General features: G+C 58.2%; 1 protein-coding gene across 1 annotated transcript in view; it reads right to left on the reverse strand.

The window, feature by feature from the left end:
* Window positions 1-863: 863 nt before the first annotated feature.
* NIBAN2 (niban apoptosis regulator 2) overlaps window positions 864-24,311 on the reverse strand; it is a 33,748-nt gene continuing 10,300 nt past the window's right edge. Inside the window, exons 2-14 of the mRNA XM_084219573.1 lie at window positions 18,972-19,102; window positions 13,857-13,985; window positions 13,656-13,761; window positions 12,119-12,286; window positions 8,007-8,122; window positions 7,822-7,926; window positions 6,349-6,511; window positions 5,394-5,581; window positions 5,068-5,223; window positions 4,227-4,343; window positions 3,258-3,365; window positions 3,038-3,149; window positions 864-2,313 (exon numbers count right to left, since the gene is read on the reverse strand). Coding sequence (XP_084075699.1) covers window positions 917-2,313; window positions 3,038-3,149; window positions 3,258-3,365; window positions 4,227-4,343; window positions 5,068-5,223; window positions 5,394-5,581; window positions 6,349-6,511; window positions 7,822-7,926; window positions 8,007-8,122; window positions 12,119-12,286; window positions 13,656-13,761; window positions 13,857-13,985; window positions 18,972-19,102 — 2,996 coding nt within the window. The 3' untranslated portion in view covers window positions 864-916. The remainder of the gene's footprint in view (window positions 2,314-3,037; window positions 3,150-3,257; window positions 3,366-4,226; window positions 4,344-5,067; window positions 5,224-5,393; window positions 5,582-6,348; window positions 6,512-7,821; window positions 7,927-8,006; window positions 8,123-12,118; window positions 12,287-13,655; window positions 13,762-13,856; window positions 13,986-18,971; window positions 19,103-24,311) is intronic.

The following is a 24,311-nucleotide window of genomic DNA, read 5'->3' on the forward strand; positions in this document are numbered from 1 at the left end:
TGCTCAGCCAGCACAGCAGATGCCAAAATCTGCAAAGCTGGAGAAACCATCCATGGAAGGTGCTGAGGAGATCTGTAGGGCAAGGGCTGGGATCTCTCCACTGCACAGCAAGCTGAGCCTGGAATTATCCCAGTCCTGCCAGGCACAGCTGGGATACGGCAGTGTGAGTGCCACCTTCCCCCAGGACTGAACTCTGAACTTAAAATAGCTCCTAGAACAGCTCCTGGGAGTGGGGGTGGGCACTGGGTGAGCCCAGCCTGGATGCTGTGAGCCCAGCCTGGGCACCAGCAAGCCACAGCTGTCCCAGCACTCTCCCCCTCAGCAGTGGCTCGAGCCCCCCAGCACTGCTGTCCCTGTCATGTCCCTGTTTGCCATCATCCCCTGCAGCCCCCACTCCACTGGTGCTCCTGGAGCTGGCCAGGTGGGGATGGCAGTGGGCAGGCTCCCAGGAACCCCCTGCCAGGTGGGGATGGCAGTGGGCAGGTTCCCGGGACCCCCCTTGGATGGGTGGCAGTGTCTCCCAGGAAACACCCCAGATTGGGGCAGGAACAACCCTGGGGACAGCCAGGAGTGTCCCACACACCCACCCTCAGCAGGGCTAGTGCCAGCCCCCCCCAGCAGCCCCAGGCACTGGTGTGGGGGGCAGATAAAGCTCTTCAGTAAAGCATCTCTTCAGTAGGAAAGAAAAGAAGGCAGAAGGACAGAGCAGAGCGCAGGGGATGCCCCATGCCAGGCTGGGGCCACCCCAGTCGGACCCAGTGGGGGCTGTGGCTGTGGGCAGCCCCCCAGGGCAGCGGGACCCCCTTGGGCAGTAAGGTCTCGGTGTCCCCATCCCCTCCCTCTCCCGCAGTGCTGCTCTCCATCCCGGGGGTCCTATCCCCCCTCCCCCAGGGCCAGTCCACGGCAGGGGCTGGGGCTAGAACTCAGTCTGCACCCCCTCACCGCTCTCTGTGGTGCCCCTAGGCTGCAGGGGGCTGTCCCCGTGCTCGCCTGTCTCCTTGTCACCGTGCTGGTGACGCGGTGCTGATGGGCTCTGGCCTCCGGGTGGTGCTGCTGTGACACGGGGCACCTCGGCCTCTGCTGGGACATCGGCTCGGGGGCTGGCCGGGGCTGCTGTGCCGTGTGGCACGCTGGGCCCTGATGGGTCGGCCCTGGGCACGGGGGATGCTGGCACGGATGACCTTGGTGTGACGTGTGGCACCTCAGCCCCTGATGGGACATCAGCTCTGGGCACAGGAGATGCCGGTACGGATGATCTTGGTGTGGCATGTGGCACCTCAGCCCCTGATGGGACATCAGCTCCAGACATGGGGGAAGCTGGCACAGGTGATCTTGGTGTGGCATGGGGCACCTCAGACTCTGATGGGACATCAGCTCTGGGCACAGGAGATGCTGGTGCAGGACGTTGTCTCCCAGTCCCTGATGGGACCTCAGCTCCAGGGACAGGTGACAGTGCTGGTGTGGCACACTGCCCCCCTGATGACACCTCACCTGCAGGCACAGGGGGTGCTGGTGCAGCCCGGCGTGTTCCACCCCCTGACGGGACCTCAGCTCCAGGGACAGGTGAGGATGCTGGTGTGACACGTCCTCTGCCCATTCCTGACGGGACCTCAGCTCCAGGGACAGGTGAGGATGCTGGTGTGACACGTTCTCTGCCCATTCCTGACGGGACCTCAGCTCCAGGGACAGGTGAGGATGCTGGTGTGACACGTTCTCTGCCCATTCCTGACGGGACCTCAGCTCCAGGGACAGGTGAGGATGCTGGTGTGACACGTTCTCTGCCCGTTCCTGATGGGATCTCAGCGCCAGGTGCTGGTGATGCCGCTGTGGCACAGCTCACCCCGTCCCCATCGCAGGCTGGACCCTGCTGTGTGGCAGCCCCTGCCAGCAGCACGCCCTCCTCGCTGGCGCCGCTGCTCTCGGTGCCGTTCATCAGCCGCTCCTCCGCCCCGGCGCCATCTCCCAGGCTCTCCTGTGCCAGCGCCTCCCGGATCTCCTGCACCGCATCCGGGGGGCTCGGGGGCACCCCGGGGTGTGCCTCCTCTGGCTGCCGTGGCTCGGGGGAACCGGGCTGCAGCAGTGCCTCGGCCCCGTAGGGCAGGGCCCCCTCGTCATCCTGGATGACCGACACCACCTGCTTGGCCCTGCGGCGCCGCTCGGCCGCCGGCTCGGGCTCGGGCTGCCCGCTGTACTCCTCGCTCCAGTCGATGGGCAGGCCCTCTCCCAGCAGGTGCAGGTTGGGATCGCTGTTGTGCATCACCATGCTGTCCCTGTACAGGTTGTGCTTCCGCTGCACGGCCGCCTCCTTCACAGCTGGGGACAGGGAGGGACAGCTCACGGGGGCTGCAGGCACTGCTGGGCTGGGGCACCTTGCCCAGTACTCCCCGGGGGTGATGGCAGAGGTGGCTGGAGCTGGGCGGGGGGGGCAGCATCCCACCCACTGCTCAGCCCTGCCAGGGGGGAAGCCAGGTGGGAAAGCTGCTTCTGGGGCAGCCCCCAGAACCCTGCACGGGGTCATCCCTCCTCACAGAGTCCCCAGCACCCTGTATGGGGTCATCCCTCCTTATAGAGTCCCCTACACAGGGTCAACCCGTCCTTATACAGCTCCCAGCACCCTGTATGGGGTCATCCCTCCTTATAGAGTCCCCAGCATCCTGCATGGGCTCACCCCTCCTTATAGAGTGCCCAACACCCTGTATGGGGTCACCCCTCCTTGTACAGCCCTGAGCTGATCCCCTGAATGGGATCACCCCTCCTCAGAGACCTCCCAGCACCCTGCAGAGGGTCACCCCTTTTTCATACAGATCCAGCACCCTACATGGGGTCACCCCCTTCCTTATACAGCTCCCAGCTCAGTCACCCTTCCTCATACAGCCCCCAGCTGGTTCTGCATGGGAACACTCCTCCTTATCCAGCCCCTGTCATAGGGTGCCCCCAAAATCCTGTACAGCACCCTGCAGAGGTCACCCCCTCCTCACACAGCCCCCAGCACCCTTCAGAGGTCCCCCCCTCCTCAGCAGGTGCCACAGGACCCTACCTTGCATGATGTCTTTCATCACCGACTGCAGCACCACCTCCTCGTAGGTGTTCTCCACCAGGATGAAGCTGGCAAAGTCCTCGAAGATCAGCTCCTGAAACTTGGCTAATTCCTGCCAGGGGAGAGGCAGCTCAGCCCAGCAGGCTGGGGGGAATGAATGCTCCAGCCCCTCCATGGGGGTGGACAGTCCTTCCCTGCACCCCCAACCTTCCCCTCTTACCCCCTTGCAGGTGGGTGCCAGCTTTTTCAGCAGGAAGGGGATGGTGATCTGCAGCAGGGCCTCCCTGAAGAACTTCTTCCTCACAGTGCTGCTGTCATAGTCGAATTTCTGCAGGGTGAGAGGGTGCCCCAGGTCACCCTGGGCTGTGGGCTGGCAGCTTCCTGCCCATGGGCACAAACCCCTGAGATTTGCCCCCCAGCCCCATTCACACAGACCCCTCTGGCCTCACATCCCTCTCTCCAGCTGTTTCCCAGTGTTTCTGAGTCTGGAAGAGTCAGCTCCTCCACTGCTGGCTGCAGGAGGGTTTGGGGGCCAGCCTGAACCCTGACGGGCTTTTACAGATGTGCTCAGAGGGGACCTGGCTCCTCCAGGTGATTTCCCACTTGCCTGCTCCCAGCAAAATCCATGAAACCCCTAAAAGACTTTTGAAATAGATAACATCTATTTCAACTGTTAGCCTCTTCCCTGCCCAAGGAACAAGGCCACCAAAGGCCATCAAAGGTCTGACCCCCTGGCTCACTGTAGTAATGTGCCCCTTGTTGACAGAGTGACAAAGCTCTCCTTTGTCCCCTTAAAAAGGAAAGAAGCCCAGAAGTTTCTCTCCTCGATTAGGTGAAAAAGGCATCTCACAGGCCTGGGGGACTTCACCTCAAACTTAAGGATAGCCAACTGGACAAGAGCCAAAAAAGTCCTGCTTGGGCAATTTACTAGGAAAAGAAGAGAAAAAAGAAACTAATTGCTTTTGTGAGGTGTATTACCAAGAGCAAGAACCTCTTGCACCTAGATCGGTTTTTCTCTGTAAAGAGTTTGTTATTTTGCCTTTTATAAAAACCTTTTTGTTTCCAACACTGCAACAGAAGCCATCCTGCTAATTTTATGCCTCCAAAGGTAGCTGAGCTATCTTGGGTGTGAAATAGACCTCCAAAAGCTTATAAGACCTAGCTCAAAAAAGCTCCTATTTCAGCTCACCTTGAGCACCCTCTCGAGGATGCGCTGGATGGACTTGCACAGGTCATCCTTGCCCTGCAGCTTGCCCAGCTCCTGGTGCAGCAGAGTCTCGAAGGTGTACACAGCATCGTCCATTTGCTGCCACCAGAGACACATGGTCAGCAAGGGGGGGCACCAAAAGGGGGGGCTCTTGGGGCACTGCCACACCGAGGTGAGACTTAGCACAGAGCCCCACACTGGTTTGGGGTGGAAGGGACTCTAAAATCATCCAGTGCCACTCCCTGCCATGGGCAGAGACACCTCCCACTATCCCAGACTGCTCCCAGCCCTGTCCAGTGGGCCTTGGGCACTGCCAGGGATCCAGGGGCAGCCACAGCTGCTCTGGGCATCCTGTGCCAGGGCCTGCCCACCCTCAGAGGGAAGAATTCCTTCCCAATATCCAACAGGCAAAGAGCCTTCACTATGCACAAATCCCTGACCTCCCAGCGTGGCATCCACAGCCCTCACCCCCAGGATCAAGGCTGTTGGGAGAGGAGGCTGCTCAGAGCTGGTGTGGCATCCCCTCATCCTCCTACACTCCACACCAGCTTAGGCTGGATCAGACCCCAGAACTGGCTTACTGGCCTTGCTGGTGCCAGTGGGCTCTGTGGCAAAGGGGCAGCTGTGCTGGGATGCCCAAGTACATCATGGGCTCCAGACCAAAGAGACAGCACAGACATCCCTGCCTGGGGCAGCTCTGCCTGGATGCCCAAGCCCACCATGGGCTCCAGACCAAAGAGACAGCACAGACATCCAGCCTGGGCTCCCCAAACCTCTGTTCCCAGCCCAGGGGTACGGGGGAGGACCCTGGTCTCCATCCCACCTGTCTCATGTGGATCTGGGCCCTCTGTTTGAAGACAGACGTGCTGGAGACATCGAATCGCTGCTGAAGACCCTCCAGTTTCAGCTGGTCCATCTTCTCATAGCATGACTGCATCTTCACAGGGTGGAAGGCCAGGTGGGAGAGCTTCTCCATGTACTGGGGAAAAAACCAAGCTCAGCCTTTCCATGTACTCAGGGCAGGGACATTCCACCCTACGTGGGTGGACTCTCCTCAGCCTGGGCTCTCCCAGTGCTGTCCACACTGGGGGTGGAAGCAGGACTGGCCCTGTCACCCCTAAGCTGGCAAGAAGCACCACCAGGTCTCACCTCCACCAGCTTCTCCAGGCCGCCCTCGTTGACGACGTTCATGTTCATGTCGGTCACCTCCTTGAAGAACACCTCCCGTGCCTCGGCGAAGCCCTGGCTGGTGGGGGTCATCAGGGCCTCCAGGATGGAGGAGATGTAGGGCTGGACGTGGTTACGGACACAGACCTCTGCCTTGGGCAGGACGAAGGCTGGGAAAGAGCAGGGATGAGGATGGTGAGGCTCCTCTGTCCTTCTAGCCCTTCACATCACATCCTACACCCACCCCAGCAAGGAGGAACTGCCCCTGCTCCCAAACCCCTCCAGGAGGAGTCTCCCTCTTGCACAGCAACACAAGCAATTCCTGCAGAGTGCCCCTGGTCTGTCCTGAACCCCCTCCTGCTCCATGGCCATGCCAGGGGGTTGTGGCATTCACATTCTCTGAACAGAGAGAGACATAATTCTCTCTTTCAGGTTTTTTTCCTGGAGAAGCACAGAGAGAAAACAATTTTTATCTCTGCTTGCTGCTCCTAGTGTTTTGCTCATGTAGAATGCGTTGGGAAGACTGTTGACCTGAAGGAATTTGGTGATTAGATTCTGGGGGAGATTATGTTAATTATCCTATCAAGTCCAAGCTGTGTGGACTGTCAGTCTGCAAACAGTCACAAGTTTTTCAGTTGGCAGTAAGCATGATATAGTATAATATCTCTCTTTAATATAGTTATAATGTAATATAATATAGTTTTAATAAAGTGAGTGTTCAGCATTCTGAATCAATGGAGTCAGATGCCAATCATTCCCTGCCTCAGGGGTCACCTTGTTTCACTATAGGGGGTGACTGCCCACCTTGTCCCTGACCCCCTGGGACAATGCCAGTGGGGACATGCACCCCCCAAGGGTGCCAGGGGCTGTGCTGCACCCTGGGAACAGCCCCCCAGGAGCCATGGGCACACCCACACATCCCAGGGCATCCCTGTACCTCGGATCTTGCTGGCCAGGTGCTCCTTGGAGGTGATGATCTGGTCCATGTCCGTGCGGATGGTGCTCTCCAGCTGCGGCCGCTCCTGCTCACACCTGGCCACAGCTGCGTCGTACTGCGCCTTGGCCAGCTCATAGACCATCCTATAGACAGCATCTGACACCTGGGGGCACAGGTGGGGGGTCAGAGACTCTCCAGCTGCACCCCCAACCACTGCCTGCAGCTCCAGCTGGCTGCAGGACCTGCTGAGCCATCCCCTGTGCCCTGACAGGACCCTTCCCCACAGCCTGCCAGGGGTTTCCATACCAGGAACCCCCCAGTGGGGTGAGATGAAGCTCCTGCAGTGCAGAAACTGCTTCCAAGTGGTGCTAGAGGGGCAGAGAGGTGAGTGCTGCCTCCATCAGGCAACCTGCCCCAGGCAGGGCTGGGGAGGCTGCAGGGCTGGGATGCTGTGGATCTGGGGATGCTGGAGGTGTGTAAATGCTGCAGAGCTGAGGATGCTGCAGATCTGGGGATGCTGCATGTCCAGGAATGCTACAGGTCTGGAAATACTGCAGGTCTGGAAATACTGCAGGTCTGGGGATGCTACAGGTCTGGGGATGCTGCATGTCCAGGAATGCTACAGGTCTGGAAATGCTGCAGGTCTGGAAATGCTGCAGGTCTAGGGATGCTGCATGTCCAGGAATGCTACAGGTCTGGAAATGCTGCAGGTCTGGGGATGTTGCAGGTCTGGAAATGCTGCAGGTCTGGGGATGCTGTAGGTCTGGGGATGCTGCAGGTCTGGAAATGCTGCAGGTCTGGGGATATTGGTGGTCCAAGCAGGAGAGCCCCAGCTGCCCTGAAATCTGTTCCCCCTCCCTGTGCTCCCAGAGCCAACCTCCTGAGCAGGATGGAGCCTCTCGCTGAGGCTTCACGCTGACTTTGTAGCCAAAGGCTGCGATTTTGGGACAGGCAGGGTGCAGAGCCCTCCCCTCCTCCCTCCTTCCCAGCCACTGCAGCTATTGGGAAAGCAGGGTTTGTGTGTTTTCAGGCCGCTCAAGTGGCCCATTACGAGCGTGGTGGTAATTATCGGGGTTTAAGGTTTTAACAGGCAGTTCTGAAGAGCCCTCAGTCTTTCGCAAGGGTTTGGGCTGGATTTAGTCCGCGCTGCTCTAAAAATGGCTTGCTAAATTTAGCCGGGACGGGCTTCGCTCCGGGGCTGGACTTCCTCCTGTTTGCTCGGCTGGCCCCAGGCGGGGTTGGGCAGGGCTGGGCAGGGGCACAGAAGGAGCTTTAAAAATCCACTCTGGAGAAAGGACGGATTCTTCGGAAGGGGCCGGGAGAAGGGGGCAGCGAAGCCGGGGGGCACCGAGCCCAGCAGGGAAGGGAGGTGGGCATCGAGCCCAGCGGGGAGGGGAGGCTCCCCAAGCCGGGTGTGCGGGCAGGGGGAGGGCAGGGACGGTGGGGACCCGCCCGGCAGCCCCAGCCCCACACCTGGATCCAGGTCCGCTGGCGCTCCGGGGTTTTGCCTTTCAGCCGGGGGCCGATGGTGCTCCTCAGCTCGGGGAGCAGCTCCTCCATCACCAGGTTGCTCAGGACCTGTGGAGGCAGGAGGTTTTTGGGGAGCCTGCTCAATCCCCCAAAGCCCTCTGAGGCCGGTTTGGGGGTGCGGTGCTCACCTGGGTCTCGTTCCCGCAGAGCATGTCCCAGGTGCCGTACTGCTCCTTGGACTGCCGGTACATGCGGATGGCGTCCGTGAAGGCGGGAGCCTCCACTTTGGAGTCCTCCGAGATCCCTGCGGAGGGTTCACGGCTGAGCAGCCTGGAACTGGGAGTGAGGGACAGCCCAGCACCCCCAGCCCACCTCTGTGTGCTTCCCCCACACCCCTGGACCCGGGAAAGCACCCAGAAATGTCACCAGGATTGGGGATCCTGTCCCAAGGCACTGCCCCTGACAGGGTGGGGGGCAACAGGGGTTGGGGGGCTCTTGATACTTCCAGAGTAATCCCCTCCAGAGCCACCCCGAGGGCAGGGAGGCTGGGTAGGATGGGGCCTCAGTGACCCCAAAATGGTGCACAGGGACCTGGGGACTCAGTAATTTCAAATGGTGCACCGGGACTTGGGGGCTCAGTGACCCTCGATGGCACATGGGATCCTGGTGACTCAGTGACCCCAAATGGCACATGGGGAAATGGAGGGTCAGCGACCCCGAATGGTGCACAGGGACTTGGGGGCTCAGTGACCCCAAATAGTGCATGGGGAAATGGGGACTCAGTGACCCCAAGTGGTGCATGGGGAAATGGGGACTCAATGAGGTCTAAAGGCACAGCAGGAGCAGGGGCTCACCAGCATGGGGGGGGTTCAGTGACCCCCAACCCCACACAGCACCCAGTGAGCCCCCAGCTGGGGGGGCTGGAGGAAGAGGGGCCCTGTAGGGAGAAGCGTGGCCTGGAAGAAAGAGGAGTGAGTCAGGGCCAGGCTGTCCCCGGGTGAGTCACTGCAGCACGAGGGAGGCTCAGGTGTCACCCCCACCCAGCAGGAGGGGCAGGGCTGGGAGCCTCCACAGCGAGGAGATGGGACAGCAGGCAGGCAGGAGCTCTCCCACATGTCCCCTGCCTTGTCCCTGCCTGTCAGGGCTCTGCAGGTCCCTGCCAGATAGGGGAACACCTCCGGGAGAGGCCCCTCCATCCCAGTTCCCCTCCCCATGCCCAGAGGAGGGGATCAGGATGGGATCCGAGCCTGCTGGGAGGCTCCAAGGGATCATCCCTGCAGTGCTGACACATCCCACAGCAGCTGGCAGGGCTGGGGACACTGCTGACATGTCCCACAGCACCTGACAGGGCTGGGGGCACTGCTGACATGTCCCACAGCAGCTGGCAGGGCTGGGGGCACTGCTAACACCTCCCACAGCACCTGGCAGGGCTGGAGGCACTGCTGACATGTCCCACAGCACCTGCCAGGGCTGGGGACACTGCTGACACCTCCCACAGCAGCTGGCAGGGCTGGGGACCTGGCCAGATGTCTAGGAGGGACAGCCCGGGGCAGTAAGCAGATCTCTCCCAGTACACACAGACTTTTCTAAGGTGATTACAATTAACTCCAAGCCTAAGCAGCTTTTGCTAAGGGGCAGCTTAATAATCAGGGGGGAAAAGCACTGAGAAAGTAAAATCTGCTTCTTTCTCAGTCTTTGGTGGGAGCCAGAGCTGGGCTGAGCTTTCAGGAGTTGGAGCATGCACAGCTCCTGGGAGCTCAGATCCCCTCCCTGGTGGGACAATCCTCCCAAGAGGATTTGCCTCCCAAGAGCCTTCCCAAGGTCACTCACTCCAGGCTGAGCCTGGGGACATCCCTGAGTTTGTCCCCAGCCCTGTGCCCTGTCCAGGCAGGGCTGGTACACGAAACCCCTGTGCCACTCCCCAGGGCAAATTTAATGAGTTTCCTTCATTAATGTGAGGTTAAGGGCCTGGAGTGCCAGGACACAGAAAATGGCTTTCCACTGCCAGAGGGCAGGGATGGATGGGATATTGGGAATTGGGAATTGTTCCCTGGCAGGGTGGGCAGGCCCTGGCACAGGGTGCCCAGAGCAGCTGGGGCTGCCCCTAGATCCCTGGCAGTGCCAGGCTGGACAGGGTGGACAGGGCTGGGAGCAGCCTGGGACAGTGGGAGGTGTCCCTGCCATGGCAGGGGTGGCACTGGGTGGGCTTTAAGGTCCCTTTTAATTCAAACCATCCTGCAACAAAGGGCAGGAGCCCTCGGGGTGGGCACTGCCCAGCCCCAGGTGACACCAGACTGGACAAGGGACAGTTTTGGAGCAGCCAGGGCCTCCAGGGACACCAGGCTGTCCCCGTCTGTGTGAGGAACAGAGCTGCACATTCCCAATCCTTACAGAGGAGCTGCTGTTTCACAAACACAGTCTGAGACAGGGAGCTGAAAATTCCCACACCAATCACAACCTGAGGCAGAAACAGAGCCTCTAATTTAGGGGAGGAAAAAAAACCAACACCCTGAAGTGCTTTCCAACAACAAAAGAGCCTTCATAGAATATGAAACAGGATCCTGGAGCTCCCAGGAGCAGAGAGGGGAAGGAAGAACAAAGTCACAGACAAATCCAGGCTGGAGGAATGCAGCACCAAGCCCTCCTTGGCCACTGCCCACTTGGGAAGGCTTTTCCATCACATGCTGAGGAGGAGAGGGAGGAGAGGATTTTCTGGCACAACCATGGCTGGCAGAGGGGCTCACACCTCCCCTGTGTCTCACAGCAGCACCCAGCAGGTGGGAGGAGAATTAGAGATGAAAATTGGGGGTTTGTTAGCAGGAGATCAATTCCTCTTTTATCCAGAGCTGGTTTTGCTCACAGTTGCTGCTCCAGCCAGCACAGAGGGGTTCTGGGGTGCTGAGCTCACCCAGAAATGATCCTCAGGAGGATGAGGGGTCACAGCACCCAGCCCCACACAAAGGAGGGGGCACATTCAACCCAATGAGCTCAGAGGCCCCCAGTACAAAATAAAAAGAGCAGTTTTTCAGCAGATTTAATCCAACATGGGAGGATGGAAACCCTCAGTGAAACCCAAGCTCCAGATTTCACCCTATTACAGCAGCTCTGGTGAAACTGAGGCAAAATTGAGACTACCCAGAGTTCCCAGGAATGAAAGAAGGATTTAGCAATTGGGCAGAGTCTAAAATGCCCACTAAAACACCTGATTTTGAGCAGGTTTCAGCTCTGGCACCGCCTTCCTCAGGAAATTTCTCACCATCCCAAGCATGGCCAGGACTTGGGGCTCAGCCCAGGAGTGCCCAGGCCACAGCCAAGCAGGAAAATCATGTTTTCCTGCCAGAGTATCACTGATGTGGGAGGCAGGTCCTGCCTCCACCCAGCTGCACAGCCCTGCATCCCTGCCCAGAACCCTGCACCCCCAGCCCTGCACCCCCTGCCCACAGCCCTAGCAGCCCTCAGAGGGATTTTGGGGTTTGGTGACTTTCATTAACAAATATTTTCTCCCTCAGGGTGGGAAATAGGCATCAGGGCAGCTCTGGAGCCAGGGTCTGTGCTGGCTTCTGGAAATACTTCCTTATGGGCAGAGGATGGAGCTGGGCACAGGGATGCTCCAGGGAGCTGGGGGTGATGCTGGCATCGATGAGATGCTCAGTCATGGAATTCCAGACTGGTCTGGGTAAAAAGGAACCTTAAAATCATCCTGTTCCACCCCCTGCTGTGGGCAGGGGCATGTCCCACTATCCCAGGGTGCTTCCAGCCTGGCCTTGGGCACTGCCAGGGATCCAGGGGCAGCCACAGCTGCTCTGAGCACCCTGTGCCAGGGCCTGCCCACCCTGCCAGGGAACAATTCCTAATTCCCAATATCCCATCCATCCCTGCCCTGTGGCAGTGGGAGCCATTCCCTGTGTCCTGTCCCTCCAGGCCTTGTCCAAAATCCCTCTCCAGCTCTCCTGGAGCCCCTCCAGGACCTCCCTGGATCTTTCCCTGTAGCCACATTTCTCTTCACAGAGAAAAGCAAGGCACAATTCTTCCCAAGAATATTTCTCTGAGAAAGGAAACCCAGAGAACGTGGGGTTCAGAGAATGTGAAACCCAGAAATATTCTTGGAAAGAGTTGTGCCTTGCTTATCTCTGGGAAGAGAAATGTGGCTACACTTCTCTTCTCCAAAGTTCCTCAACAAGTCCCACCCAGCTCCTCCTCATGAGCTCCAAGCCATCCCCTCTCCCACAACCCCAGCCTGGCCTCTGCAGGTGCCTGTGTGGAGCAGAGGGTGGCTGCAGTGTCCCCAGGTGTCACCCACCGTTGTTGCAGTGCCGCACGCAGTCCTGGAACACCGCCCGCCACTTCTCCTGCTCCTTGCCCGTCATCACACAGAAATAGTAGTGCCTGGCATAGGGGTGCCACAGCACCAGGGGGAAATCCGTGGGGCACTTCAGGATGGGAGAGTGCCCAGATTTCGGTGTCACACCTGTGGAAAAGCGGGGGTGGTTTCAGGGGGAGATGGGCCTGACAGGGACGGGGAAGCTGCAGGGCTGGGGGTGTCCAGCAAGGACACACAGACCCTGCAGCTCCTTCCCAGGGCTTTGCTGGGAGTTGTTCCAAAAAAAAAAAAAAAAACCAAAAGAGCCTCATTTTTCCAAAAAGGAGATCAGAATGAAAATTGAAAAATAAAATTAAAAGTAATTAAAAATCATGTGGTTCTCATGGAGACATGGACACATTTTCCTTCCTATTATTTTCCTTCCTTCTTTCCTTCTTTCCTTCTTTCCTTCTTTCCTTCTTTCCTTCTTTCCTTCTTTCCTTCCTTCCTTCCTTCCTTCCTTCCTTCCTTCCTTCCTTCCTTCCTTCCTTCCTTCCTTCCTTCCCTCCCTCCCTCCCTGGTGGCTGTGGCAGGACCTGAGCAAACCCCACACCCCAGACAGGGCTGTTCTCCTTCCCTACAACCTCACTACCCAAAACCACTACTTCCCAAAGGTGCCCAGAAAAAAACCAAAAATAAATATATATCCCCAAAAAAACCCCATTCCTGGAGGTCTTCAAGGATGCTACACCCAAACCCCACTTTTTCCAGAAGGCCCTCAGGGGTTCTACACCCTAAAATGTTCCCTTCCAGCATCCCCAGGATGCTGCACCCTAAAACAGCCTCTTCCCAAAGGTCCCCAGGAATGCCACACCCACACCAACCCATTCCATAACCTCTTCAAGGATGCTACTTCCCAACCCCACCTTTTCCAAAAGGTCCTCAGGGATGCTACAGCCCAAAATCATCCTCAGGGATGCTACACCCTAAGACCACCCCTTTCTGAGGGTCTTAAAGGATACAATGCCCCAAACCCACCTTTTCTAAAGGTTCCCAGGGATCCCACACCCCAAAATCACCCTTTTCTGAAGGTCCTTAGGGATGCTAGACCCCAAACCCACCTTTTCCGGAAGGTTCCCAGGGACACCTCAAAATCACCTGTTTTTGAAGGCCCTCAGGGATGCTATACCCCAAACCTACCCCTTCCAGAAGGTCTTTATGGATGCTATACCCCACAATCATGCTTTTCTGAAGGCCCTTACCCTTTCCAGTGGGTTCCCAGGGATGTTACACCCAAATCTGCCCCTTCCAGAAGGCCTTTATGGATGCTACACCCCAAAATCACCTTTTCTGAAGGTCCTCAGGAATGCCACACCCCAAACTCACCCTTTGCTGAAGGTTCCCAAGAATGCTACACCCCAAAATCCCCATTTTCTGAAGGTTCCCAAGGATACAACACCCCACAATCACCCTTTTCTGAAGTCCCTCAGGGATCACACCCCCAAACCCACCCAAAGGTCTCCAGCAGGGCCCTCACCAGGCAGGCTGTTGTTGACCAGCTCCAGGTACTGCTCCACGGAGGTGAGGACCTTGTAGCCAGCGCTGTTGACCAACACCCGGGGCGGCTGCTCCCGCTCATAGGCCTGAGCAGGAGAAATGGTCATGGATGGGGTGTCCCCTGGGGTGTGCCCTGGGGAATGACCCTGCTGGAGATGGGTGACAGGGGGGCTGTCCTCACCAGTTTGTTCTCGTAGAGGACCAGCCCGTAGTTGTGGGGCACCACGCAGAAGCGGTTCCTCCACTTCTTGTTCTCCTCGATGTACTGGAAGATGTTGCCTGAGTAGATGACGTGGTCCTCCAGAGGAACCTGCAGGGAGGGGACAGTACAGGTGTCCTAGACTGCCAAGCAATGTGAGTTCTATCACCATCTGCCAGAGCTGGGGCAGTTCTCTCTGTTCACTGGGCAGTTTGCTTTCTCTCCCCCACAGCCAATCCTCCCTCCAGTAGATCTCTGCTGTCCATGGCCACTGAGTGTCCCTGCAGGGCTGATCACATTCCATCATCCCATGGGGAGATGCTCTGCCCAGGGCAGGAGCCAAGCATTCCTACCTGGATACAATCTGCCCTGGAACAGCACAGCAGCCTTTGCCCACTGCATTCCCAGAGGAGCAGCTTTCTCCTGCCCTGCATTCCCAGAGGGAGAGCAGGCCCATCTCCAGCAGCCCTGCAGCTGCAGAGGAAAACTCCCCCCTTGTGCAGGATCCTGCTGCAGCAGAACCACAGCTGGCACTGCAGGAGGGCTGAGCCCCCATGGGATGGGGCTGTGCCCCCACCCTGACACACAGGGGGACAGGGCATGGTCTGGCTCTGGCAGTGGTTTGTTTTGATTTAGTGCATTGGTTATTTTATTTTTATTTTCTTCCCTAATAAAGAACTGTTATTCCTGCTCCCATATCTTTGCCTGAGGGCCCCCCATTAATTTCAAATTTATAATAATTCCGAGGAGAGAGTTTACATTTTCCATTTCAGGGGAGGCTCCTGCCTTCCTTAGCAGAAATTTGTCTTTCCAAATCAAGACAACAGGGGATCAGGGAGGGGACAGCTCTGTCCTGGGGAGCTCAGTGAGGCCCATCCATGGTGGCCTGGGTGGGTGTTTCTTCTCCAGGGCCGTGCTGAGGGTCTCCACCGCATCACCTCCCATGGCATTCAAATTTTGATGCCTGAATTGGTGCATTTGGGAGATGCTTTGAGGGGCACCACAGGCACAGGCCTAGAAAAGCTGTGAGGGTGGCTCATCCAGCACATGGGGACACCTCTGGTCACACCTGTGGTGACACCTCTGCCCCTGGCATTTCCCCTGGGACACACCGAGCTCAGCTGAGCCCCTCCAGCTCCCCTGGCTGAGTGGAAGGCTGGAGCTGAGCTCTCCAGCAGCTCTTCCCAGCCCCAGCTGGAATTTCCCTGCCTTGGGGCAGGGGGAGGGTGTGTGCCACTGCTGCCAGAAGGTCCTGCCAGGGGCATCTACAGGTGGCAGGAACCAAACCCTGCCCAGCAGGGTCTTCTGATGGGACAGGGCAGAGGAAAAGCACAAAGCCACCCCACAGATGATGCTCAGGTGTTCTGGACTTCACTGGGAGCAGTGACAGCGTTTTTAAACTAGAAGAGATTTTGAGTGGATTTTGGGAAGGGTGACCCATCTGGGAGGGTGGGGAGGCCCTGGCACAGAGTGCCCACAGCAGCTGAGGCTGCCCCTGGATCCCTGGCAGTGCCCAAGGCCAGGCTGGACAGGGCTGGGAGCAGCCTGGGACAGTGGAAGGCGTTGCTGCCATGGCAAGGGTGGCACTGGATGGCTTTTAAGGTCCCTTCCAACCCAAACATTCCATGATTCCCTGCCAGGATTCCATGACAGGACCAGGCCAAGGACACCCCATGACCCCCAGGCTGTGCAGCCCCTCTCTGGCTCTCCAGCACCTTTTGGCCAGCAGCGTTTGCACCATCCCAAACACAGCCTGCCTGAGGGAGCCAACAATTTGTCCCAGGAATTTTTATGATCCTAGGAACATAAACAAGCACTGAGAGCTCTCGTGAGGGCTGGAGCGTGCAGCAGCCGCCTCTTCTGCCATGGCCACCCACCCTCCACCATGGTGGCCGCCAGGAGGGACCAGCCAGGGCTTGGATCCCACCCTGCCCCAGCAGCAGGACCCTTCTGGAGGAGCTTTTCCCACTCTTCTCCCTTCTCCTAGCTCACAGGAACCTCTCTGCCTTCCTCAAGCCCTGACCACACACCCCCTTGGGCTGGGGGAGGTCTGACAGCAGCTTGGCTGCTCCTCACTGCTCCTCACTGCTTCCCAAAGCCTTTGGAGGAGGGAAAAGGAAGCCCAAAGCAAGCCTTGCAGGGCTGGGGGCCAGCAGGAGGAACGAGAACCTGACCCCCAAGGCCACCAGCAGGGATGGGGACAGAAAGGACATGCCGGCTCTAGGGAGTGGCCAGTGACTCACCCAAGGGGAATGAGCCCCTCTGAAGTGGCTCCAGAACCTCTGCCCAGGTTCTGCACAGACCAGCTGCTGACGGAATAAAACCCAGGCTGAGCCCTGACACAGCTCTGGGGACCCTGGGGAGCCCCCAGCACCCTGGGAGCCCCAGCCCAGCTGTTCCCCCCTCACACAGCCTCCCCACCCCAGGGAGGCAGCCAGGAGCCTCCTCCCAGCTCCAGGAAATATTTGGGACAGGCAGGTGTGTGCCAGGCTGTGGGGCTGGGCTGGGAGGGGCTGGGGAACCCCTGGGCTGTGCAGGGGATTGTTGGAGAGGCCAAAGGCAGATGTGTTTATTCCATATTCTCATTGCTGTTTTATCTTGTTGGTCTTTCAGGTGCCTGAATCATCCTTCACACCGTGTTCCTGCTGTCCCACTCTGTCCAGGAGGGCCTCCAGTGTCACCCCTGGTGTCACTGCTCCCAGCACCACAGAGCCCACAAAAAAAGGGGAATAAAAAGAAAATTTAAAAATCCCAAGTGCCACATCCCAGCTGAGGCCAGGCAGGATGACACCCTCCATCCTTGTGCCATCCACAACTTTTTGGGGCCTGTTTGGGGGGCACAAAGTGCAGCTGGAGCTGCCCATCCCTCACTCTTGTGGTGTCTGGAGTGTTGGGACATCCCAGTGGCACTGCCAGGACCCTGGGACGGGCTGGGCAGCACATGGGACATGTCCCAGTGGCACTGCTAGGACTCTGGAAGGAGGTGGGTAGCACATGGGACATGTCCCAGTGGCACTGCTGGGTCCCTGGGAGGGGCTGGGCAGCAGACAGGACACTGAGCAGGAGGAATTCCTATTTCTACACGGGGTTTTTCCAAGACTTGCAGTGTCCCTGACCTCCCGACCTCGCTGCTGTCCCTCACACATTCCTGGGCTGCTTGCTGGAGCTTTTGGGTGAAGCAACCAACCTGGGGATGGAGGCACCTCCTGGGGGGGCTGAAGGTATCTGAGGAACCCGAGGGTGCTGAGGACAGCAGGAAGCTCCACTCCTTTGTTTTTAATAACACACCCAGGCCCAGGCAGGTCCCCGAGGAGATGGGGCACGTCCCGGTGCCTGGGCAAGGTGTCACCTCCATGGGTGGGTCAGGGACATGGCCTCTGTGAGCGCCCAGGGCTTGAGGCTGAGCTCAGGGAGGTATTGCCCAGATTCCTGAACAGAGCCACCCCTTTAAGCTGCAGGCAAAAGCAGAAGCCTGTGGCCATGTGCAATCACATCTCTTCCTGCTTTCAAGGACAGCAGCTCCACCAACCTGGCCAGGCAGGACCCCAAGAAAACCATCCCAGGGAGGTCCCCAAGCCATGTGAGCTTGTGAGCAGCCCCACTTGAGCTGATCTGCCTTAAGAGGAGGGAGGGGAAGAGGGGAAGGCAGGATCCCACAGAGCCACAGTCACAAATCCCAGATTTGTGCAGACCAGACTCAGAGCCACCTCTGGGGTCAGGGACACCTGCCAGGGGTTTCCTGTTCCTCTCTAGGGATGTGCCCAGGTGGAAGCAGCACTCACACCCAGGAGCAGGAGGACACTGCCTGGCACATGTGCTCAGGGGGGCACTGAGGGGTCCCCGAGCTCCTGCAGCCCTGGCATGGAGCACAGACATGCACACAGCTGACCCTGCAGTGTGCTCTTCCATGGGGTGGGACAAACCCGGCCCAGGGAGTGCACAAGGCCCCAGGGACAGGCTGGGCCAGCAGCACAGGCCACACTGCACCCAGCAGGAGCAAGGAGAACCCGAACCCCAGGGCCACCAGCAGGGAGGGGGACAGAGAGGAGGTGCCAGCTCCGGGGAGTCCCCAGCAGTGACTCACCCAAGGGGAATGAGCCCCCTAAAGTGGCTCCAGAACCATTTGCCAGGGCTGTGGGAGGGACAGGGAGCTGGGGATGGAGATGGAGCCCTCACCTTGCTGTGGGAAGCACAGGGAGCTGGGATGAGCCCTCACCTTGCTGCGGGAAGGAGAGGGAGCCCTCACCTTGCTGTGGGAAGGAGAGGGAGCCCTCACCTTGCTGTGGGAAGCACAGGGAGCTGGGGTGAGCCCTTACTTTGCTGTGGAAGCACAGGGAGCTGGGGATGGAGGCCTCACCTTGCTGTGGAAGCACAGGGAGTTGGGGTGAGCCCTCACCTTGCTGTGGGAAGCACAGGGAGCCCTCACCTCTCTCTGGGAAGCACAGGGAGCTGGGATCAGCCCTCACCTCGCTGTGGGAAGCACAGGGAGCTGGGGTGAGCCCTCACCTTGCTGTGGGAAGCAGAGGGAGCTGGGGATGGAGGCCTCACCTCGCTGTGGGAAGCACAGGGAGCTGGGGTGAGCCCTCACATCGCTGTGGGAAGCACAGGGAGCTGGGGTGAGCCCTCACATCGCTGTGGGAAGCACAGGGAGCTGGGGTGAGCCCTCACCTCGCTGTGGAAGCACAGGGAGCTGGGGTGAGCTCTCACCTCTCTCTGGGAAGCACGGGGAGCTGGGGTGAGCCCTCACCTCTCTCTGGGAAGCACGGGGAGCTGGGGTGAGCCCTCACCTCTCTCTGGGAAGCACAGGGAGCTGGGATGAGCCCTCACCTCGCTGTGGGAAGCACAGGGAGCTGGGGTGAGCCCTCACCTCTCTCTGGGAAGCACGGGGAGCTGGGGTGAGCCCTCACCTCTCTCTGGGAAGCACAGGGAGCTGGGATGAGCCCTCACCTCGCTGTGGGAAGCACAGGGAGCTGGGGTGAGCCCTCACCTCTCTCTGGGAAGCACAGGGAGCTCTCACCTCTCTCTGGGAAGCATGGGGAGCTGGGGTGAGCCCTCACCTCTCTCTGGGAAGCACGGGGAGCTGGGGTGAGCCCTCACCTTGCGGTGCAGCAGCTGGGCCTGCGGGCCCCCGGCACCCTCGATCTCATAGCGCACGCTGTTGAAGAGAGCGACCCCAAACTGCTCCTTGTAGCAGCGGCAGAATTCGCCCAGCACCTTTCCCGTCCTCTCTGTGGGAAAAACACCAGTCACTTGGTTTTAAAATGTTAAAAGTTTGATAGTAATAAAATGGCTATAAAAATAGTAATATAAGTAGAGTAATAAAAATTGGAGTAGAGTGATAATTAGAGTAATAATTTAGAGTAATAAAAATTGAGATTAGGACAATAGGAGACAATAAAAACAAAGAGTTATAGACAGTCCAGGTACCTCTTTCTGGGCAAAATAAGCCCAGAAAAGGACCCACGTTAACAGAGGATTAATCCTTAAAAGCAACAGCCTGTTGCATATTCATACACCTCATGCATGATGCATAAATTCCATTCAAACACAGGATTCTGTCTGGGCAATGTCAGCTTCTTCCTCTGAATCCTAACAGCATCTTCATGGCTGAGCGAGGTGGGAAGAAGTTCATTTCTTCTGATAAGGGAGCAATAAATTCTCTTTCTCTGAAAGACTGAGGTGTCCTGTGGCTGCTATCTGGTGCGAGTACCTCATTCCTTTCTTTAAAAAAACATCCCACATACATAGTTTCTATTTTAAGTACAAAAGTTACATTTGAACTACAAAACTACATCTACCATACTATTAAAATGTTAATACAGCACTACTAATCAATACAACATAATACATATAGTAAATATTTGCATAGGGCCAGATAATGTGCACTTTTCACATCTGCAACAGGACAGCACAGCCACATCAGGCACAGGCTGGGTTTGGGCTCTGAGCCCACCCAGAGCCCTTCCCAGTCCCCTCCTGCCTGCTGGAATATAAAAATATATCTGAACAACTTAAGCCTCAGTGTGCACCAGCCACACTGTCTGTAACTGCTCTTAGCAGAATTTTCTCAAAGAACCCTCAAATTCATCAAAGTTACTAAAACATCAACTGTACTTAAATCAGAATGAAGAAGCTGAGAGACTGCATACCAAGATCACAAGAACTAAATAACAGAAGACTGTAGAACACCTAAACAGTAACCAATCACAAACAAAAAATTAAGGCAGAAAGCAAGAGAACAAATCAAAAACACAATCAAGAAGTGTAATCTTAGTAATTTATAAAATATATAAAAGTGTATGTAATATAAACAATAAACAACTTCTATGTCATTGTATTAATCAATTATTCAAGAGTCCTGGTTTACCCACAATACTGGAATAGCCTTTGGTGCAGGGACCACGACAGAACCAGCTGCCTGCTGGCCTCCCTGTGCAGCCCAGGGCCTGGTTCAGGGTCAGGATGATCTCTTTTTTTTGGCCTTTCACATTAATTTCATGGATTCCTCTCCCCGGCAGGAAATTCCTGACATTGAGCTGATTCCGGTGGTGCCGGAGCTTCCTGAGCCTTGTGCAGCTCCTGGCCCTGCTCTGGCCACCTCAGCTGGCTGGGATCGGGGTGAGCCCCCCATTCCCCAGCCCAAACATCACTGACACCCCCCGACCCCGCTGTGCCCCACAAGGGCCATCCCACAAAGGGCTCCCAGCCTGTGCTGCAGCAGGGCTGGGATCGGGGTTGGGGTGAGGGCAAAGGACAGCCTGGACCCCCCCCACACTCACCCATGTGAGGCAGGGACCCCCACCAGGACCCCAAACTCCAATCTGGGATGAGTCCAAAGTGCTGGGAAAGCCTGAGCTGCCAGGTATCCCCCTGCACCCCACACTGGAGGAGATCCCCTCCATCCCACAGGGGGTGCAGGGGGTAGGGGCACACTGCAACCCACCCCAAGCAGCAGGGACAGGGCTTTGCCAGCCCCAGTGTGGCCAGAGGAGCCCCTTGGGCACCCTGACCCACCCAGCGCCTCCAGACCCCTGCCCCAACCCCGCACGGGCGTCCCACACCAAAACCCCATCCTGAAGCATCCCAAGGCAGCAGAAATAAACCCCCCCCCCCGAGCTGCTTTTGGCACACAGAGCCTCGACTTTGAACTCCCCAGTCAACTTTGCCCCAGAGCCTGTGAAAAATGAAGAATTTGAGTCTCCTCCAACAATTTCTGACAGCTCAGGCTCGGCCAGAGCGCTGGCGATGGGCGCGGGGAGGACGGATCCTGGCTCTGCATCCCAGTGCTGGAGCCAGCACGATGCTGGGGGCACAGACCCAGACAAAACAGCCCCCACACCGGCTTGGCACAGCCTGGCAGCAGCCAAAACTTCCAGCAGGAACCAAAACCTGCAGCAGGAGCCAAAACGTGCAGCAGGAGCCAAAATCTGCAGCAGGAGCCAGCCCAGAGCTCTGCTGGCAGCCAAGGCAGCACAAGGAGCAGCTTTGCTGCAGGGTGCTGCAAACCCCCACGGGATGAGCGGCTCCAGAGGAAAATGCTGCCCAGGGAGGGATAAACCCATCCCTGAGGAGATGCCAGCACTGCCAGCCACAGGAGCAAACCACAGACCACTATACGAGGGTGAAACCCCTGAAACTGAACAAATTCACAGCAAAGGATGAGACGCCCCAGCTCATCCCAGCACAGAATTCCTCAGCCTGGTTTTTGGCCTCTCCTCCTGGCCTGCTCTCCTGGCCTCCACACAGCACCTCTGTTGCAATTCCTGTCTCCCAGGCTGTGTGATTCTGGCCAGGGCTCTGGGCAGCCATGCAGAGAGCTGAGATTGAAAAGGACCTTCTGAGGTTTCATTTCCTTTCAGTCCATGGGAAAAAAGGAGCCCCCGGTCCCCAGGCAGGCGAGACAGCTTAGTCACTCATTCTTCCCTGATTAACAGCAGGGCCAATTAGGAGGGTTTAAGCACATGGAAAAGCAAAAGTCAATTATTTGCAGAGGTTGGAACAAGACTTGCAGTCAAACATCCGAGGTGACTAAATCTCCCCAGGCTCAGCAGGACGCTCCGGGGTGCTGGGGGGATGTTGGGGGCCACTGGTGCTCCCTGCCTGGTAGCCCTGGTGGCAAGCCCAGGGGAGCAAGAGGGACATGGACCCCTGGGGGTGACATAAGAGTGGAGAGCTAGTAGGGGGCTGTGCCTAAGCAGAGGGTGGGTGCCCCTGCTGCCCATGCCAGAGGGTGTCCTGACCCCTCACATCTGGCTGGGCTGACGTGTCACCCTCAGGAACTGCCTCAGCCACCCCCTGGCTCCTCCATCAGGCTGAGCAAAGCCTCCCCACAGAGCTGGGGGCTGTGCAGAGCATTCCCGCCAGCACAAGGGAGCACTGAGGGCTATACAGAGCATTCTGTGCTCCAGCTCCACGGCCAAAGCCACCCACGAGTGGCTGTCCCTCCATGAGCAGCTTCCATCCAGCCAAGAGCTGCAGGGCTCTGGGGACAGGCGACACAGCACCCTAGACTATCACCTGTCCTCAGACCCCTCTGTCATGGCAGAGGAGGGAAGGGAACCCCTGCAGCCAACACCACCCTGGGTGTGGGCTCAGACACCCACGAAGCACTTTGGCAAACAGGAGCACTGCAGGGACCTCCCAGGGCCGGGTGTCCCCAGCCAGCCACCCACCCCAGCGCTTTCCCAAGGCCCCTGTTTGCTCTGGGACCAGCCCCACACCCTCCCCCTGGCACCACCCCGTCCCTGGCACACCCAGAGGGGCGGCTGGGCTGACACAGGCCCTGGCACGTCCTGCTGGCTCCTGGCAGGGGGAAGCCACTCTGGAGTTCCAAGAGCACCAACGCCTGGCTCGGCAGGATCCCTGTGTCAGCACCTCTGGTGACAGAGCTGCTCTGTCCCCAGCCCCCAGCTCCCCTCCTGCTGTTCCATGACTCAGACACACGTGGTGGCTCCAGCAGGAGGGACATGAAAGGGCTGCACAGCCCAGAGGGCACACAGAGGGCTCTGGGCACCCAAACCCCAAACCAGGCTGGGTACAGGGCTGGGTGGGATGCTGGCAGCAAAGACAGGGTTCAACCAGGCCACAGCAGCTCCCAGCCACACTCCAGCCCTCCCTGCCAGCTCCCCAGGGCCCCCAAACCATGCTGGCATCACTCAGGCAGGCTGTTCTGTGGGCACAGCAGGGCACGGGCACAGAGCAGGGCAGCACAGGTGTGTCCTTGTCTCGGCTGAGCCTGAGCCTCCTGTGGCTGAAAACAGGACAGGAGGCTCCACTCCTGCCCAGCCCCTGAGCAGGGTGCCACCAGAACTGTCACCCAGGGCAGGGTGACAGGCAGGGCAGAGCCCTGGAGCAGTGCATGCCCCAAGGGCAGGCACAGCCCTCGCGTGCTCAGAGGTCACAGCCCGGCCAGGGCAGCCCTGGCTGGCTCTTGGTCCCTCTGAGCCAGGGCAGGAGGTGGATTCTGCCTTCAGGATTCCAAAGGCAAACTGTCTAAGCTGGTCCAGCAGCCTGGACTGGCTGTGTCCTGCCCTTGGAAGCATCTCCAGCCCCATAATCAGCCCCACACACGGAATGACAGACTGCTCTGGGATGGAAGGGACCTTGGAGGTCATCTTCTTCCACCCCTGCCATGGCAGGGACACCTCCCACTGTCCCAGGCTGCTCCCAGCCCTGTCCAGCCTGGCCTTGGGCACTGCCAGGGATCCAGGGGCAGCCAGAGCTGCTCTGGGCACCCTGCGCCAGGGCCTGCCCACCCTGCCAGGGAACAATTCCCAATTCCCAATATCCCATCCAGTCCTGCCTTCTGGCAGTGGGAGCCATTCCCTGTGTCCTGTCCCTCCATCCTTGCCCCAGTCCCTCTCCAGCTCTCCTGGAGCCTCTTCAGGCCCTGGCAGGGGCTCTGAGCTCTCCCTGGAGCTTCTCCCTTCCAGGTGAGCACCCCCAGCTCTCCCAGCCTAGCTCCAGCCCTGGAGCAACTCCGTGGCCCCCTCTGGATTGTGTCTGTGCTGGAGGCAGCAGCCAGCTCTGATCCTGACCTCCCATCAGACCAGAGCCAGCCCCAGCTCTGTGCTCTGGGGAAAAGCCACCCAGGAGCTTCAGGTGTGCCCCAGAGCCCTGATCTCCTGCAGCCCAGCCCTGACCTTGCCCTGATCCGTCCTGCTGCTGCATTTGCTGCCTGCAGGCTGTTTCACCAGGGTGGGGAGAACAGAGCTCCAGGAATTCACCCCACAGCCCCAGGCTCACAGAGAGCCCTCCCAGCACCAGAGTGTGTCCAGAGCTCGTTTTCCTCATTGCCCTTGAGATCATGTGAAAATGGGAGTGCTGCTGGAAATAGCCCAGGCCCTGGGCAAGCCCAGTCAGCAGATCCAGCCACAGGGAGGTCAGTCCTGCACAGGTTTGCTTCAAATTTTCCTTGTCATTCCTCCCCCTCCTCAT

The sequence above is a fragment of the Fringilla coelebs genome (assembly GCF_963513975.1).
Source record: "Fringilla coelebs genome assembly, chromosome: 21".
NCBI lineage: Eukaryota > Metazoa > Chordata > Aves > Passeriformes > Fringillidae > Fringilla > Fringilla coelebs.